The following is a 14391-nucleotide window of genomic DNA, read 5'->3' on the forward strand; positions in this document are numbered from 1 at the left end:
GAAGACTTTCAGTGAACTTGCAGAGTATTTAGCACGGATTCCACCTAAAATAACTTTGTACAGACTTCTTTTTAAATACAATTACGTGGGATGTCTTCTGCTTTTAATGTTTAGTAGTGATTTGCTGTTTGCAATCAAAAGGCACGCGTATATCTTCAAGAAAACAGGATGATTTTGTAGGTTTCCGAAGCCTCAGAAGCTCGACAAGTCAGGGAGATGGCTGGAGAAAAGCAGCAAACATGCTAGCCCAAACTTCACACTGAAACCGAATACGAAAGCCAGGTCACTACAATTCTGTAAAACAGAAATAAAAACAGATATTGGTGGCGAGAAAAAGAGAAATAAGCGACGGATATATGGCCTACTTGTCAACGGAATGGACCTCCGCCATCACGCAAAACAGGTCAAGTCGAGAGCGGGTGAAAGATTCATTCACGAGGCTCTTTCATTCATGTCAGTGTCATTTTATACATATCTATATATATATGTATGTCTGTATTTACAACTTCCTTTGGATCATATTAATTCCGTCCCTTCGGAGTGAATTGTTAGAGGTAGGTTGACAGAGCTTAGCAAAACTCTCATGATTTCTTTGTCATTGGGAAATAATTAAAAATAATTTTATCAAAAGTAGAAGCTGTAATGTGTGAGTCTTATGGCTTGCTATTTGCCTGGTCTCCCTTGGGGCATTATCTCAGAGAGCTCTTGGTAAAAAACCGGTATAACGCTTACATTTTACTAGGTTAAACTTTTAAGGCAATGTTTGTGTCAGGACTGAACACGGCAAGCTTCTGTTTCGAATAATTAAATTCGAGTCTGGATCCGTTTAAGAAGACCACCCTTTTATTTAATTATATATTCTTCAACTTTAAAATATTATGGAACATAAAGTTAAAACTCTTAACAGCCAAAGATAAGAAATACGAAATTACTCGCTGAAATGATATGTGGCCGGCTTACCGAGTCTGCCGAGTAGAGTTGAAATTTTGAGCGTGCTCCTCTCGATCGCTCCAGCTTTAATACTAAAAAATTAGTTCTAATTGATGTCCTTCATCGATAAAGACCAGAGAATAACGTCGTGGCAAAGAAAAACCAAACATAACTTCAACGAAACCTCAGTCACCTCTTCTTTACTGTCTTCCTTTTTTCCATCTCGACTTGAACTGTTTTGTTCAACGGCAGACGTCTCTTGCGTTAACAAGTAGGCCATATATCTGTCGCTTATTTCTTTTTTTTCTTGCCACTAAGATTTCTTTATATTTCTGTTGCACCGAATTGCCGTGAGCTGGCTTTCGTACTCGGTTTCAGTGTGAAGTTTGGGCCAACATGTTTGCCGCTTTTCTCCAGTCACCGTCCACTTGTCGAGTTTCTGATGCTTCGGAAACCTACAAAATCATCGTGTTTCCTTGAAGATATACGCTTCCCTTTTGATTGCAAACAGCAAATCACTACAAAACATTAAAAGCAGAAGACATCCCACGTAATTGTATTTAAAAAGAAGTCCGTACAAAGTTATTTTAGGTGGAATCCGTGCTAAACACTCTGCAAGTTCACTGAAAGTCTTCGTTCGCAATTTTTGTTTATCCTCCAACGCCTCGCTTTCATGACTAGGCACCAGTTTTTTCCCGCGTGTCCGCCATTTGTGAATACGGTGTATAAACGGAAAAATCAGTAAGGATAAAAGTACGCGAAGTTCGAAAATTATTCAAGTGCTCGTAAGAATACAAAATCCTTTCGTCTGAGCAGAGATTTCGTTAATTGTCGTATTTCGAGGACCCACCGTTCCCCGGGGATGGGGGCGGAAGGTTAGGGACCACATACCACAAAACAGTCTTTCACGACGACGACGGTAGTTTCGTTCTGGTAAGGCAACCGCCAGTCTTCAGAGCCTTGTGACGACAATCACGGAGGTATTTCTCTCCTGTGCATTGCTAGCAACATCTTGGCCCGCATCCTCATCCAACATTGGGGAGGGTCTCCTCCCAGATAGGAAGCGCCGAAATTCTTGTTCCAGGCCCCAGGAATGAAAAACGAGCTCCCCTAAAACGCCTGCGTGGGAGGCTAGGCCCCCACATATACCAGGATTTGATAGATTTGTCCAGAAATTTGTTAATTCCCTTGGGGGTACAAAATGAGGATCTCAGCACTGCAGGTTACCTCCCAGATAACCTGTGAACAGGGCTTTGGTCGAGCGGGGAACTTGGTCCCTTCCCTTTCCTCGCTATTTTTTTCTCCAAACAGAGAGCCTGTTCACAGGCTACCTCCCAGACACCCAGAGTGGTTTCCGCTCAGATGGTGGAATTGCCAACATGATATTTGCTCCACGCCAGTTCCAGGAAAAATGCGAAAAGCAGCATTGCGTCCTCTTCGTGACCGTAGTTGACCTGACCAAGCTAAGGCCTTCGATACGGTGAGTATAGACGGCTTGTGGAAGATAATGAAGAAGTTTGGCTGTCCAATCAGGCTCATAACGATCGTCTGAAGGCAGGATGGTTAAAGTTCTGGATGATGGACTATGAGACGAGTCAGAAGCCTTACCAGTTACCAACGGCGTCAATCAAGGCTGCCTTGTCTCTCCGACGCTCTTCAGTATGGTATTCTCGGCCATGTAGACTTTCTCAAAGTCGTTCGCTTGGTTTTCTGGTCTGGTGTGGTAGGACCCGGACTAGAGCCTTCCAGGATCCTTCCATAATTGTAAGGATAGAATACCTTAGGCACCTGAAGACTGTTACAAAGGCATCGGGGCCTTCTTGTTTGCTGAAGACTGTACCTTCTAGCGCCAACGCAGAGCAGATGATGCAGAATGAATTGGACTGCTCTTCTCAAGGATGTGACAACTTCGGCCGCACCATCAGCACCACAAAGACTGAAGTCATGTATCAGCTAGCACCCGGAAAGCTTTACTAGGAACCACACACAAAACCTACAGGCAGTTGACAACTTCACCTATCTGGGTCGGTAGAAACTCGATATAACGAACATCTATATAGCGAACAAATTTTTCTAGTACCTTGAAGGTTCGATATATCGAGGTTTCACTGTAGTACACTTTCAAGAGAGTTACATCATGGTGAAGTCAACAACAGGATTACTAAGACCAGCGTCACCATCGGAAGACACCGTGAGAAGATCTGAGAATGTCTGGGAGCAGAAAGGCATCAGCCTCAGCTCACCTCTAAGCTGAAAGTTTACCTTGCAGTGGAACTCACCACTCTCCTCTACGCAGTCCAGACCAGGACCTTCTACAGCAGACATGACGCTCAATCATTGCCATCTGAGCTTCCTCCGCAGACTGCTCAAAATTCCTGACACGGAGGTAATAGACAGGGGTGGCATCCCAGCGTTTACACCGTCCTACAAAAAGCCAAGTTTAGATGGCCAGCAATGTCGCCAGGGTGCCTGAAAATAGCAGCAACTGTATGGAGAGCGGCTGTCAGAGCAAGCGCTCGGTTGGAGGGGAACAGAAGAAGCGTTTCAAATACTGCGCCAAGGCCGAGTCCCACAAAGACCTTGAAGTCGAAAACCCAGTACTTGGGAGTCGCTAGCTAACTGCAAGGACCGTTCAACTTGACGTCGAAGAGTTACGACCGAGGCCCGTACGACAGAAAAACGAAGAACCGCAACAGAAGAACAGAGAAAACGTGCCGCGCAAAGCTGCAGCACCACACACTCTTGTCTCATGGGTTCGGATTGACCTCACAACCAATCTTTGGACCCACCGCCGCTGGTCTTCAGTCCGAAGTTATGGTCATCTTCGACTTTCGAAAGAGGAACAACACTCTATTCGTTTTGACTATTTTCTCTCTTTGTAATGACTAACTGTCTCACTATCTAACAATAAGGAGGTCGGACTTTGTGATAGAATTGTATCACTCTCACTCTGTCGTATTGTGTAATGAAATAAGCTCTAGAACTTTGTCATTAATACTTTCGCACTTCGTAGTGACTCTTTGAAGAAGTTTCCCTAAACTGGTTCGGTAGCCGACAAACCACCACACCCTCCAGTTTAGAAGATAACTTTGATTCAGGAAGAGTTTTAACCCTATTTTACCGCATTGGCTTGCCGGTATTTTGGGATTGATCGATGCAAGGCTGGTGAAACTCTTTGATCTTCAGCGAAATGTTTTTAGTAGTACTGGCGCCTTTATCCTCCGTTGCGATATCTTCTCTTACTATATTTATTTTTTTCTTCTTCTCTTTCTCTAGTAGGGATTGTCGATCGAGCTTTCGCAGCTTTCACCATCACATGAAACTGGAAACTTCCTTGAGATTTTTCTTAGTTGTTGTCATAACATTAAGACTGAAAGAAAGACAAATCACCTCTATCACGTAAAACATCGACAACCTTGAGAAAATTGTTAGAATTTTTACAAAAAACGATATAGCGGCCTGCGCGTGATCCGCGTCCCACATCCACCTGGCGGTATATAATGGTCAGTCCCTTATATTACCTTCTTTGCAATTTTTTCCTCGGTATACAAGCTCTTAAGTGTTACTATATTGCAGGATGGCAAGTGAGAACTATTCAACTCGACAACCTTTCACTTTTTTATTGAGTTGTTAAAAGTGAGTTTTCTTTTTCAAGTTGAGTGTTCGAGTGATATTTGTGTTTTCAGATAGATTTTCAGTCACAATGTCTGTTATCTCATATTTTAAAATGTCAAAGGATTAACCTGCACTCTCTACGAGAAGAGGTGGCCGTTTTAACGGTAGCTAGCCTGGCATGGACCAGGCTTCTTGGTAGCGAAATAGGAGAACAACAGGGCACAAAAAAGTGATCACGGGGGGGGGGGGGGGAGGTCGCAGTAATTTTTCAGGCCGACCGAAATGCAAAAATTCAAATCATTATGAAACTCTAAACAATAAACGGGCGAGTCTTAGCTTCCAAACCCTTCCATTGAGTTTTGTTTTATCATGTTATCTGCAAGCGATTGAAACTTCTATCTTGAATGTAAACAGTAACAGCTTTCCAGGCCTGTTAATTATCGGGAATCCGGTCCCTGGTCTCAGGCTCTATTAACAGGCCTCCATTGTACTCATCCGCGTGTACTACCATATAAATGTGTTTCCACACTCAGTCTCCCTTAACCTGCGGAAACAGACGTTTTTCCAATCGTCGCTTCCCCCTTTGATTGAGAGAAAAGATCTGGGAACGAGATTGTTATAAATACTTCGGCTCGAACTGGTTCAGGAGCTGCATGTATTTCTAGAGGAAGAAAGAGTCCGAAAAAAAGTGAATTCAATTCATGTCCCATTTTCACGGCCTTTGTTTTAATCTCCCAAACTTTGATCAGACAAACTATACTACGTTTCAAACAGGGAATCCTCACAGATTAACAGAACAGAATAATATAGGCCGGCCACTTACTTCAGCAAATTACAAGACAAAATTTAAATATGTAAATTAAAACATCCAGAAAATCGTGCCAAAATCAACTTTAGTTTTACGTACCTACAATCATCCTAGTAAGGTACATATATTATTGGACATAAATCTCCAAGGAGCAAGTCTAAATTCGTTAAAGATCGGCTCAAAAATCATTGTCTGAGATTTCCATACAATGCCCATGTACATATCTCCATCAAGACAAATAGAACTTTTTTTGTCCGTCTTTGCTCTCCTCGACCTCGCTACAGGGTGTCCCATAAGTTCGTTCCTCTACTTCATGAGTCTGTATTTCAGTACGATTGAACTTGTTAAGCAAATCATTGAAAAAAAAGTTGTGTCTTTCAATCTAATTCACTATTTTCATACTTGTTGTGCCATCTTTTGACTCGAATATTCGATTTGTGTACTCCCGCCCTAAAGGTGCCCGTGTGCGAGTATATTTTCCAGCCACATTTTTTTGTATTTTATAGCCCGAATTGCTCGAACTCCTTCCTCGTATTTTGTGAATATCACGAAAGATAAACCCCCTTAATGCAAAAAAGTTCAGCTAGGTGAGAGCATAAGCACGTATACTTCGGTTTACTGGCTTATCTTTTGTAGAAACTGCTAAAGAACTGGAAAAATCCGAATGTTGGGTGGTAAAATGATCATGGAGAAATGAAGGTTTTGAAGGCAAGAAACGAAGGGGAAGACCAAAATTCCTGAAGAAAGCAGCTAAAATAGTTTTAAAGAAGGCTAGATACAAAGTAGGAGACTCAACAAGGAAGGTCTCACATAGTTAGAGAGCCAAGTCCAGAAATGGTCATGAAAAGCTATGTAAAATGTAACGCCCAGCTGGTCTCAAATTTGTAAAGAAGTATACAAAAGCCTTGCTGTGGAAGGAGGATGAATTTCCATGAACATATATACTTTTTAGCTGCCTAAAATAAACAAATAATGTTTGGGGGTGGACTGGCTCCAGCGCACCAGGTGATAAAAAAGCTCAAAATGGATCATCTGTGGGTCTACGCGCTGTATCCCACTTCATGCCGCAATGGCTACAGAATGTGATAAAAAATCAACAAGCGCATGCCAGTTACCGAAATTCTGAATGCATGTACTCGGTAGAGAAATAAACATCTTCTAGAAATTTCATGTAAAAATAAAGTTTTGATCAAAAGTTATAGTGCATGAAATTAGAGGAACGAACTTTTGGGACACCCTGTAAATGGTAATGGAGTTTGAAGGAACACAAAGTATCTTAAAAGCACCATTTTCTCTGCCGCTTCTGTCGTATTGCTTAAGCATCACCTGTGCCCCGAATCCAATCATCTTGATTTTTTCTTTCATCACTGCCGTGTGTTAGTTTTATGTTTGGGGCAGTTTTTTCTTATTGACGATGGAACTAAACGAAAAGTATTAAGGTAAAGGACCATCCAGAACATTTTTCCATTTATTTTTAAAAAGAAAAGTTTTCTAAAATTAGTTTCCTGCTTTTCATCATAACCATGCTCTTCAGTTGCATTTCAACAGTTAATCACTGTGATGGTTATCATTAGCCTGGGTAGGCTGTTTTTTTTTTTTTTGACTTGGAAGGAGGCGCTTCAGTATTTCGTTCTTCGGCATGTCGGCTTCAAAATGAAATTGCCTTTATTTCATATGAACAAAAACTGTAACATTTAACGTGTCCTTTGCCATGGACCTAGATTTCTATGTATGTGGTAAATATACTTGACTTTTAAGAGGATTCTCAATAGGTTTTTCAAATCCCGATCTGCCGATCTCACCGCTTCGCTTCAGTAATCCCGCTGCAAATTGGCTTTATCGCGCATCCCGTGTGCTTACTTGAAAACCGATTATCGCCCCAATTTTTTCTGAAATGCTGAATCCGAGCCCAGACTTCAATTAAGTCAAATCCCGGATCCCGAAAAACCTATTGGAGACCCTCGTTTAACGTCCCGTAGTTACTAAAGGCCTGTCGCTATCTTTGTTAGAGGAGCCTTTAACATACGATAGTGTGATGTCCCCAAAAGCAGTCATTCTCCAGTGATCTTACTTACATGTTATGCTATATACAATTGCATGGAAGATATAGATGTTGTAAATCGTATATTCAGTAATGAGTCCTTCAAACGGGGGCACTTATGTCTTAGTCCATAGTTTTGGCCGATAATGTGGGAGTGGGGGCGCCAATTCAAAAGGGGGTGCTATTTCGAGCGTTATCGTTAAAATAGGCAAAATCTCTTTCTGTAACAGAAAGATATAGAACTTGGCTTGGCCATGAGATGAATGTTCGGGGATTTTGGCCCTGAATGAACTGCATTATTCCCTAGACTTGAGTCTTCGATTTATGAACATGCCGTTTCTTTGATGCCTGCCTCCTCTTGACGCCAGATGTCACCTTCACTTTAGAGCGTCCGGAAATGTAGCCTCTTATCTGGCCAGGCTGCATTGCAGGCGTCCATGGAGTTGCTATGTTTGGTACACCTGGTTGCATTGGCATCATACTGTTGAACTGCGGATATGGCATTGGTGACATCATGCTATTCATTTGGGAGGCCATGCTTGGCTGGTAATTAACCCTCGAAAATGCTGCGATGTCAGGCCTCCCTATCGGCGAACCTCCAGCCATTTGAGGAAGTTCTCCAGTCGCTGGTATTACTGTAGTCTGCTCTGCCGGCATGACTACATTTGGCGACAGATCTATACCTTGACTTGCTGTTGGAGTGAAAGATGTCATTGCGACCGGTTGAGAGGAAGGCATAAAGGGCACCACCGAAGGTACCCGACCTGGGACGAGTGCTTGCTGAGTTCCAAGCGAGTCACCCTTACGCTGTCCCTTCAGAAGACTGGTATCTTCACCGTCTGAATCTTCTTGGATTGTGAATGGAAGATTGTGCATGCGAATCATCCCGGGAACTTTATCGTCAACATTATCCATAGGGTTTACTCGTGCGTTCAATAAGGCGTCGTCTTGGTTTGAAGCTTTGCTGATTCGTTTTTCCATCTCGTCGCCAAATTTGTCATCTTGATTATTGAACATTTTTATCTCTTCACTTTCTTCACCTTCCTCGTCATCTACATACAACAAAAAGTAATTAATCATTATAATTTTAGTTTCCAAGGAAACTCGTCACTCATATCGTAGTTTGGGATGCTTTTGTTTACATAATCCACGTTAGATTCTCGATAAATAATATTATTATTTATTCAAAATATTTCCCCAATTCTTATTGGTTAAAAGCACACGCATAATTCACCATAACCAGTTACTGGTGACCAAATTTGGAAGAATTTTGTGTTTAACGAGGAAATGACGTCAAAACTGCAGCCTTCTACAGGTGAACGCACCGTTAACCGAGAAGACCTGGGGACGAGGTTGAGTTGTTTTCTTTCAGCTATGCTTTTAAACTAGGAATTATTTTGAATGAATAATAAAGCAATTAATGAATGCAGATGTCGGAGGGTGTTATCCACCTTGTCCTTCGGCCTCTGTAGATAACACCATCCTCGATTTGCTTAATTCTTCATATCCTACTCAGCCTCATTCATTAATTGCTAAATGAAAGTAATCATAATAAAAATAGTATAATAACGACTGTTGTGCAGGCTAGCTACCTTGAGTGGGCAAGCTACAGGTTGATCGACTGCCCTTTTCACAGTGTTTTCACCCCATTGAAGATTTCCGAATCATACTTTTGGAGATTTCAAGAGATAACAAGAGGATTTTTTTCTTCAGAGTTATTTATAACGCAAAAGGAATCAAAAATTTCCATTCAGAAACGTGACGAGAATATGCCGAGGAGGTACACGTAATGGATCCCTATCAACTGTGACAAATAACCATATCCGAAACGTATTATATACATCGGCATAACGTTTGCAAGAGTCATCAACGGTGTAATTGCATTCACCAAACAGAAGACTCTAACCAACAAAAGAGTAAGTCAGAGTCATTTTTATTGAGTCTATCTGTCAGTCTAGAAATGCCAATTGAAATCATATGAAATCAATATGGACTGTTTAACAATGTTTTTAGCAATTGCTCTTCCCCATTCTGATAAAAAGACTTTGTTTGTTTGGGAGAAGATAATCACTTACCATAATGTTTCTTTAAGTAAGGCTCCAAGTTGGGTACTTCCGTCTCTTGGTTTTCCCCAAGCTGATGATTTTCATCGGTCCCAATACTGTCTGCCAAATATTGAACATCAGAAGCAGAATTACTTGTTTGCTCACTTGTAGTCTCTCCCTGCTCCAACTGCCGATTATTCTGATCTTCCCTATAAAGTGCCGTGTCTGATCCATCCGATGTTTTGTCCGGGGACTCCGTTATGGCCTCGTTGTCATCTTGGTGAAGTTTCTCTGCGAACTCCTCGCTCTCGCTATTTTGCCACATATCGTTGTGAGGTTCCTTTTCGTCTTCGTCATCGTCGTATACCACGACACGAAGTTTTGGACTTTTGCGGCTAGCGTGAACATGTTTTCTGGAATGCCGCAGCTTTCTCAGTAACCTATCGTCGTTTTCTTCAGAAGTTTCTCTCTCCTCTGTTGGATAATCATCTACTTGTTTGTGAATGTCGTTTTCCTTGCCATCATAATCTTCATCGTCTTCTAGCGTCGTTTCTTCGATTTGTGGCTTCCGGTTTAGCTTACGGTGCGGTTTTGTAAATGATCCTTTGCCTATGTACTTCTCACTGCCGCCTTCGTCAACTTGATCCTCGTCATCTTCGTGACCGCCTTTAAATCTGGTGTGCATTTTATGTCTCATTGACTTTGGTTTGAAGTGAAAAACAATTGATTGTTGCTTTATGTTATACATGTCCTTAACACGAGCTTTATTCCGATGCTTATATTTATGAGGCCTTTTATATCTTCCAACTTTACTTGATTCCATTTTATTAATTGTTTCCGTTCCCTTGGAATTCCCCATAAAAACATCCGCGGGTTTATTTTTTCTGAGGCTCTTTGCTTTCTTTAAAGCTTGGATGAGTCGAAGAAGGCCTTCAATATTCGCGTTACTGAGTTTTAAACTGCTGTAGTCATGAGCCTCAAATTCATGAGCTGAAGAAGTGGAGTTTTGGGCAACCTTCGAGACATCCTTTTTGACTTCCATTAAACTTGTGCCTGTATCTGCTTTTCCTGCACTCATATCATCGGTCTTAATTTTCACTGGTTGTGCATGCTGCCTGCTGTTGTCATGGATAGAGCTGCTTTTATTGTTTTTATTATCGGTTTTATCACTACTCATCACTTTTATTCTGTTGGTTGCTTCACTTAAATCAAAGCCCAGCTGTTGATTGTTTCGGTTTTCCTTCTTTTTTTCACTTTCATCGCTGCTGATAGCCTTCAGTATGTTGCTCACACGCGTCTTTGTCTTATTTTGACCTCCAACACTAACCGGGTTGCCATGATCTTTATCACTACTGGGAAGGCTCTGATTCCCTTTATAGCTAGCTAAGAACAGACGAATTGCTCTTCTCAGCTTTGCAAGGACAGACGCCATGCTACTTGGTGCAGCATCATTAGGAACGTTTACACCAGAAGTAAAGTTTACTTTGTTTCGTCTGTCTGAGTCTAGAGAAGCTAGATTGCGAGCAAAAGAAAGAATGTTGCCATCTTCTTCGTCTTCATTGTTTGCGTCCTGAGAATCTCCAGCCACATTACCCCTGTCTCCTTTACCAGTGCTTTTATTGTTCAGGGCACTGGTTGCCGAGATCTCATTAGTATTGTTATTATTTTGACTTCTAAAAGCCTGTAGAGCACGAGTTAAGGCGTCTGTGCTAATCTTTATGCAGTCTTTGTTTGCAATTGTTCGTTTGAGGAGGTTATCTACTTCACGGCGCACCTCGTCAAAGGGTAGAAAATGAACAGCTCCGTTCGAATCCTTGTGTTGAACAACTTCCACCGATCCGTCATGGCGCCTGGGGAAAAAACGTTCGAGAGCGTTTTGAATACGTCTCAAAAGCGGGACATCTCCAGGCACCACAAGTGAATGCGGCATAAAAGGAAGTACTGGACGCCTTAATCTATGCATCATGCTATTATGCGCTCTTCTTCTACTACCACAGTTCTTATAAAACTCAACCAGTTTATCCAACACGTTTTTTTGTAGTGTTGAAAGGGAAACGTTTTTCAGTTCCAATAGTAGACCATGGCCTCGTCCGATTCTGAAATGTCGAAAGCTTAAGTTAAGTTTATGCGCTGTGCTGGGGTTAAGACGAATTTCAAACGTGCGTGTTTTATCGCCCGGGAGACGGACTGGTGTCCAACGCTGTGTGGCCTGGCCTGTTGATCCTATGTTTAGTCCCCCGAGTAGATCCTTGGCCGTTAGGTTCTTACGAAGTGATATCATGACGTCTGCCGGAACGAACAACAATTTGATATTTTTACGTTGGTTTCCTTGCTCTTCCGCAGCTAATGGAAAAAAAATCAAAGATGTTAGTGAAATTTGTCTTGATGCTTGATACTGCGATATGCCAAATTATGTTGGTTTAGTTTTCACTTGACGTCAATAAAATTCAAAGGGTTCTTGGTTTTGTGATAGAGTGCGCTTGAAGTTCTAAGCTTTTGCGTTACGCGACATTTACATGACGGTCAAGAGAGCTGTTATGTAGGTTAAAGAAAATGACTTATTTCGAAAAAGTATTACTTTAACGTTTCTCGAGTTTCTCGAGGAATAAATTCACGCTTTTGTAGCAAAACTCGGTAACAGAGGTTTCTGTTGGGTTCCGTCCGCCATGTTGGAGCTCATTCAGGTGAGCACCAGCATGGCGTCTCCATACAAATCTTTATAAGTTTGAGTAAACTTTTCTTCGGATATCTCGTATACGAAGTATTCCTCTGACCTGAATCTTGGCGAGGGTCTTTGTATATGTACCTCCTTTCATTTCCCAGTTTCTGGACTTTATCAATTGAACGGTTTTGATTTTTATTTTGATATATTTTGAATGGCGTGACACTGAAAACCAGCAATTCTATTCTACCTGTTAGCTTCATGGTGGTCAATTTGGTCGAAATATTCTTCCGTAGTTTTGTCTTTTTTTATCACATGGGATTAAAAAATGGCAAAGAAAGTTTTATTCAAGAGATAATATCATGTATGAAAGACGAAACTGTTGATTGGCGCTTGCTTAGTAGAAATCGCTGCACACCTCAGTATTGTGAAGTTAGGAGACTGGAAACAACTTACCAAGACAGAAGGAGGCAAGAGTCAGCATCATCAACGTACTGATCATCATGTTAGCACAAATAAGATGTCCCTTTATTACCGACTATATCCTTTCGTCCTAAAGAATGCCGATGCGTACATTAGATATTGCATGTGATATTTATTTTGGAAGAATAATTTAACAGAGTGTCTGTTAAGTCAATGAATGCTAGGACACTAAAAAACCGTTGTTTCCTCTATTGATTCTCAATAGGCCACTTCGTGGTTCTAAAAACCCTCACTTTCAAAATGTGGCCAATTGCACAACCTTTCTTGTGAAAATATGTTTTATTTCTATGAGAGTGAAAAATCATTTCCATATCAAAGGCTAAGCACTTAACCTCGTTTTGATACAGAGGCCCGGGGGAACTCGGAAATGGCCTGTTTAAACCGTACTTCTCAACGTCAATAGGTGTACTGTATCATTCCCTAAGGCCCCGTCAAATAGAGATAGAAGGGTCAACCTCCCAGCCGAGTTACCAATAGCGCCCTCGCATGCTCTGATAGTCTCGCCTTGATCGTTTTGACTAGGCTGGGCGAGCTAAAATGTTTATATGAAGAAACGCTGGCCCGGCTAGGAGGGTGACCCTACCATCACAAAAGGATGACGTGGCTAGGTGGGTGACCCTTCTCCCGGGGACAACTTTTCTCCATATAAACGGGACCTAAGACAAGGTCGGTATTCACTTTCATGTGGGGATTTATTACTTTTCTTCACCCTGCGAGTAGAGGCTGCATTTTCGCTGTATGAGCTGGCGTGGGAAAAGTAGCCTCTGCCGACAACCGTTCAATTTTCTATCGTGCATGCGCGAAATTCGTCACGCGATTCGCAAGCCAAAATTAATTTTTAGGTCTGTAGTTAAATGGCGCAAGTTTCGCGGGAATAAAAAATTGTGAGAACTCTGATCAGCTGCGCAAGACTCACGCAAGACTCTCGCAATGCTCTAAACCTGTCAAGAACAGGAAAAAACCCGTGTTTTAAATTTATTCGTTCAGATTTCTGGACGGATTTGCACGGTTGTCGGCAGAGGCTACTTTTCGCACGACCGCTCACACAGCGAAAATGTAGTCTCTGCTTGCAGGGTACCTCTTCTTCAGCAAGTTAGTAGTGTAATTGTATTTTTGAGGTTAGTATTAAATTGTTACTTTTTGTCAAACGTTATTAACTGAATGAAAGAAAACTATGTATCATAGTAAGTTCGTCATTATCAATATCAGGGATCTTTTTCATCCAAATTAGCTGTGACTGAGACACTACCGTCCAAGATTGAGTGATCTCGCTGGCTAGAGATAAGCCAGTACAGTGAAATCCTTCGTTTTGAAATAAAACGACGTAACAAACTTATAAGCCCCCTATAAATCACAGAAACACACTTTAAATATCCAGTTTTCACTGACAGCGATGTCGTGCGGTTTAAAAGAAGGGCCCACAATTAGCGAAATTTAATGGCACAAGCGGAGAGTGTCTGTTGATATGAATATTAGGATTGCTGTTAGAGTGAAAAATGCTTTAAGTGAAAAGTAAATACATCACTGAGAAACGTACCTTCATTTGTAAAAGTACAAGGCAGAAATCCAATACTTAAAACTTGGTATAATTTTTAAACCATTTTTACTGCCATAAAACACAATGGTCGTCGAGATGACAACTTTCCTGAAGAAGTGAAATGACGGATATTGATAAGGTAATTTGCTAGGAATGAATTTAAGGGGAGGGATTCGTATATGACTCAGTGTTTTGTTCTGGGACCATAAACCTGCTGTTTTTTTGACATTCCACAAGTTTTTCCACGCCTTTTAAGACACGCATTTCTCC

At 41.5% G+C, this 14391-nt stretch overlaps 1 protein-coding gene across 1 annotated transcript; it reads right to left on the minus strand.

Moving 5' to 3' along the window:
• Positions 1-6995: 6995 nt before the first annotated feature.
• Positions 6996-12606, minus strand: LOC140923916 (uncharacterized). Its single transcript, XM_073373933.1, has 3 exons — positions 12558-12606; positions 9470-11782; positions 6996-8446 (listed from the first exon to the last, which is right to left on the minus strand). Exons 1-3 carry the CDS (start codon positions 12604-12606, stop codon positions 7698-7700), a joined length of 3111 nt encoding a protein of 1036 aa, XP_073230034.1. The 3' UTR covers positions 6996-7697.
• Positions 12607-14391: the final 1785 nt, after the last annotated feature.

This window comes from Porites lutea, chromosome 14 (genome assembly GCF_958299795.1).
Source record: "Porites lutea chromosome 14, jaPorLute2.1, whole genome shotgun sequence".
Lineage (NCBI taxonomy): Eukaryota > Metazoa > Cnidaria > Anthozoa > Scleractinia > Poritidae > Porites > Porites lutea.

Coding starts and splice junctions, on each gene's coding strand:
- LOC140923916 (XM_073373933.1), bottom strand. CDS start 12,606: ATGATGATCAGTACGTTGATGATGCTGACTCTTGCCTCCTTCTGTCTT. Junction 11,783..12,557: donor TCTTGCCTCCTTCTGTCTTG/GTAAGTTGTTTC, acceptor TTTTTCCATTAG/CTGCGGAAGAGCAAGGAAAC. Junction 8,447..9,469: donor TTACTTAAAGAAACATTATG/GTAAGTGATTAT, acceptor TGTTGTATGTAG/ATGACGAGGAAGGTGAAGAA.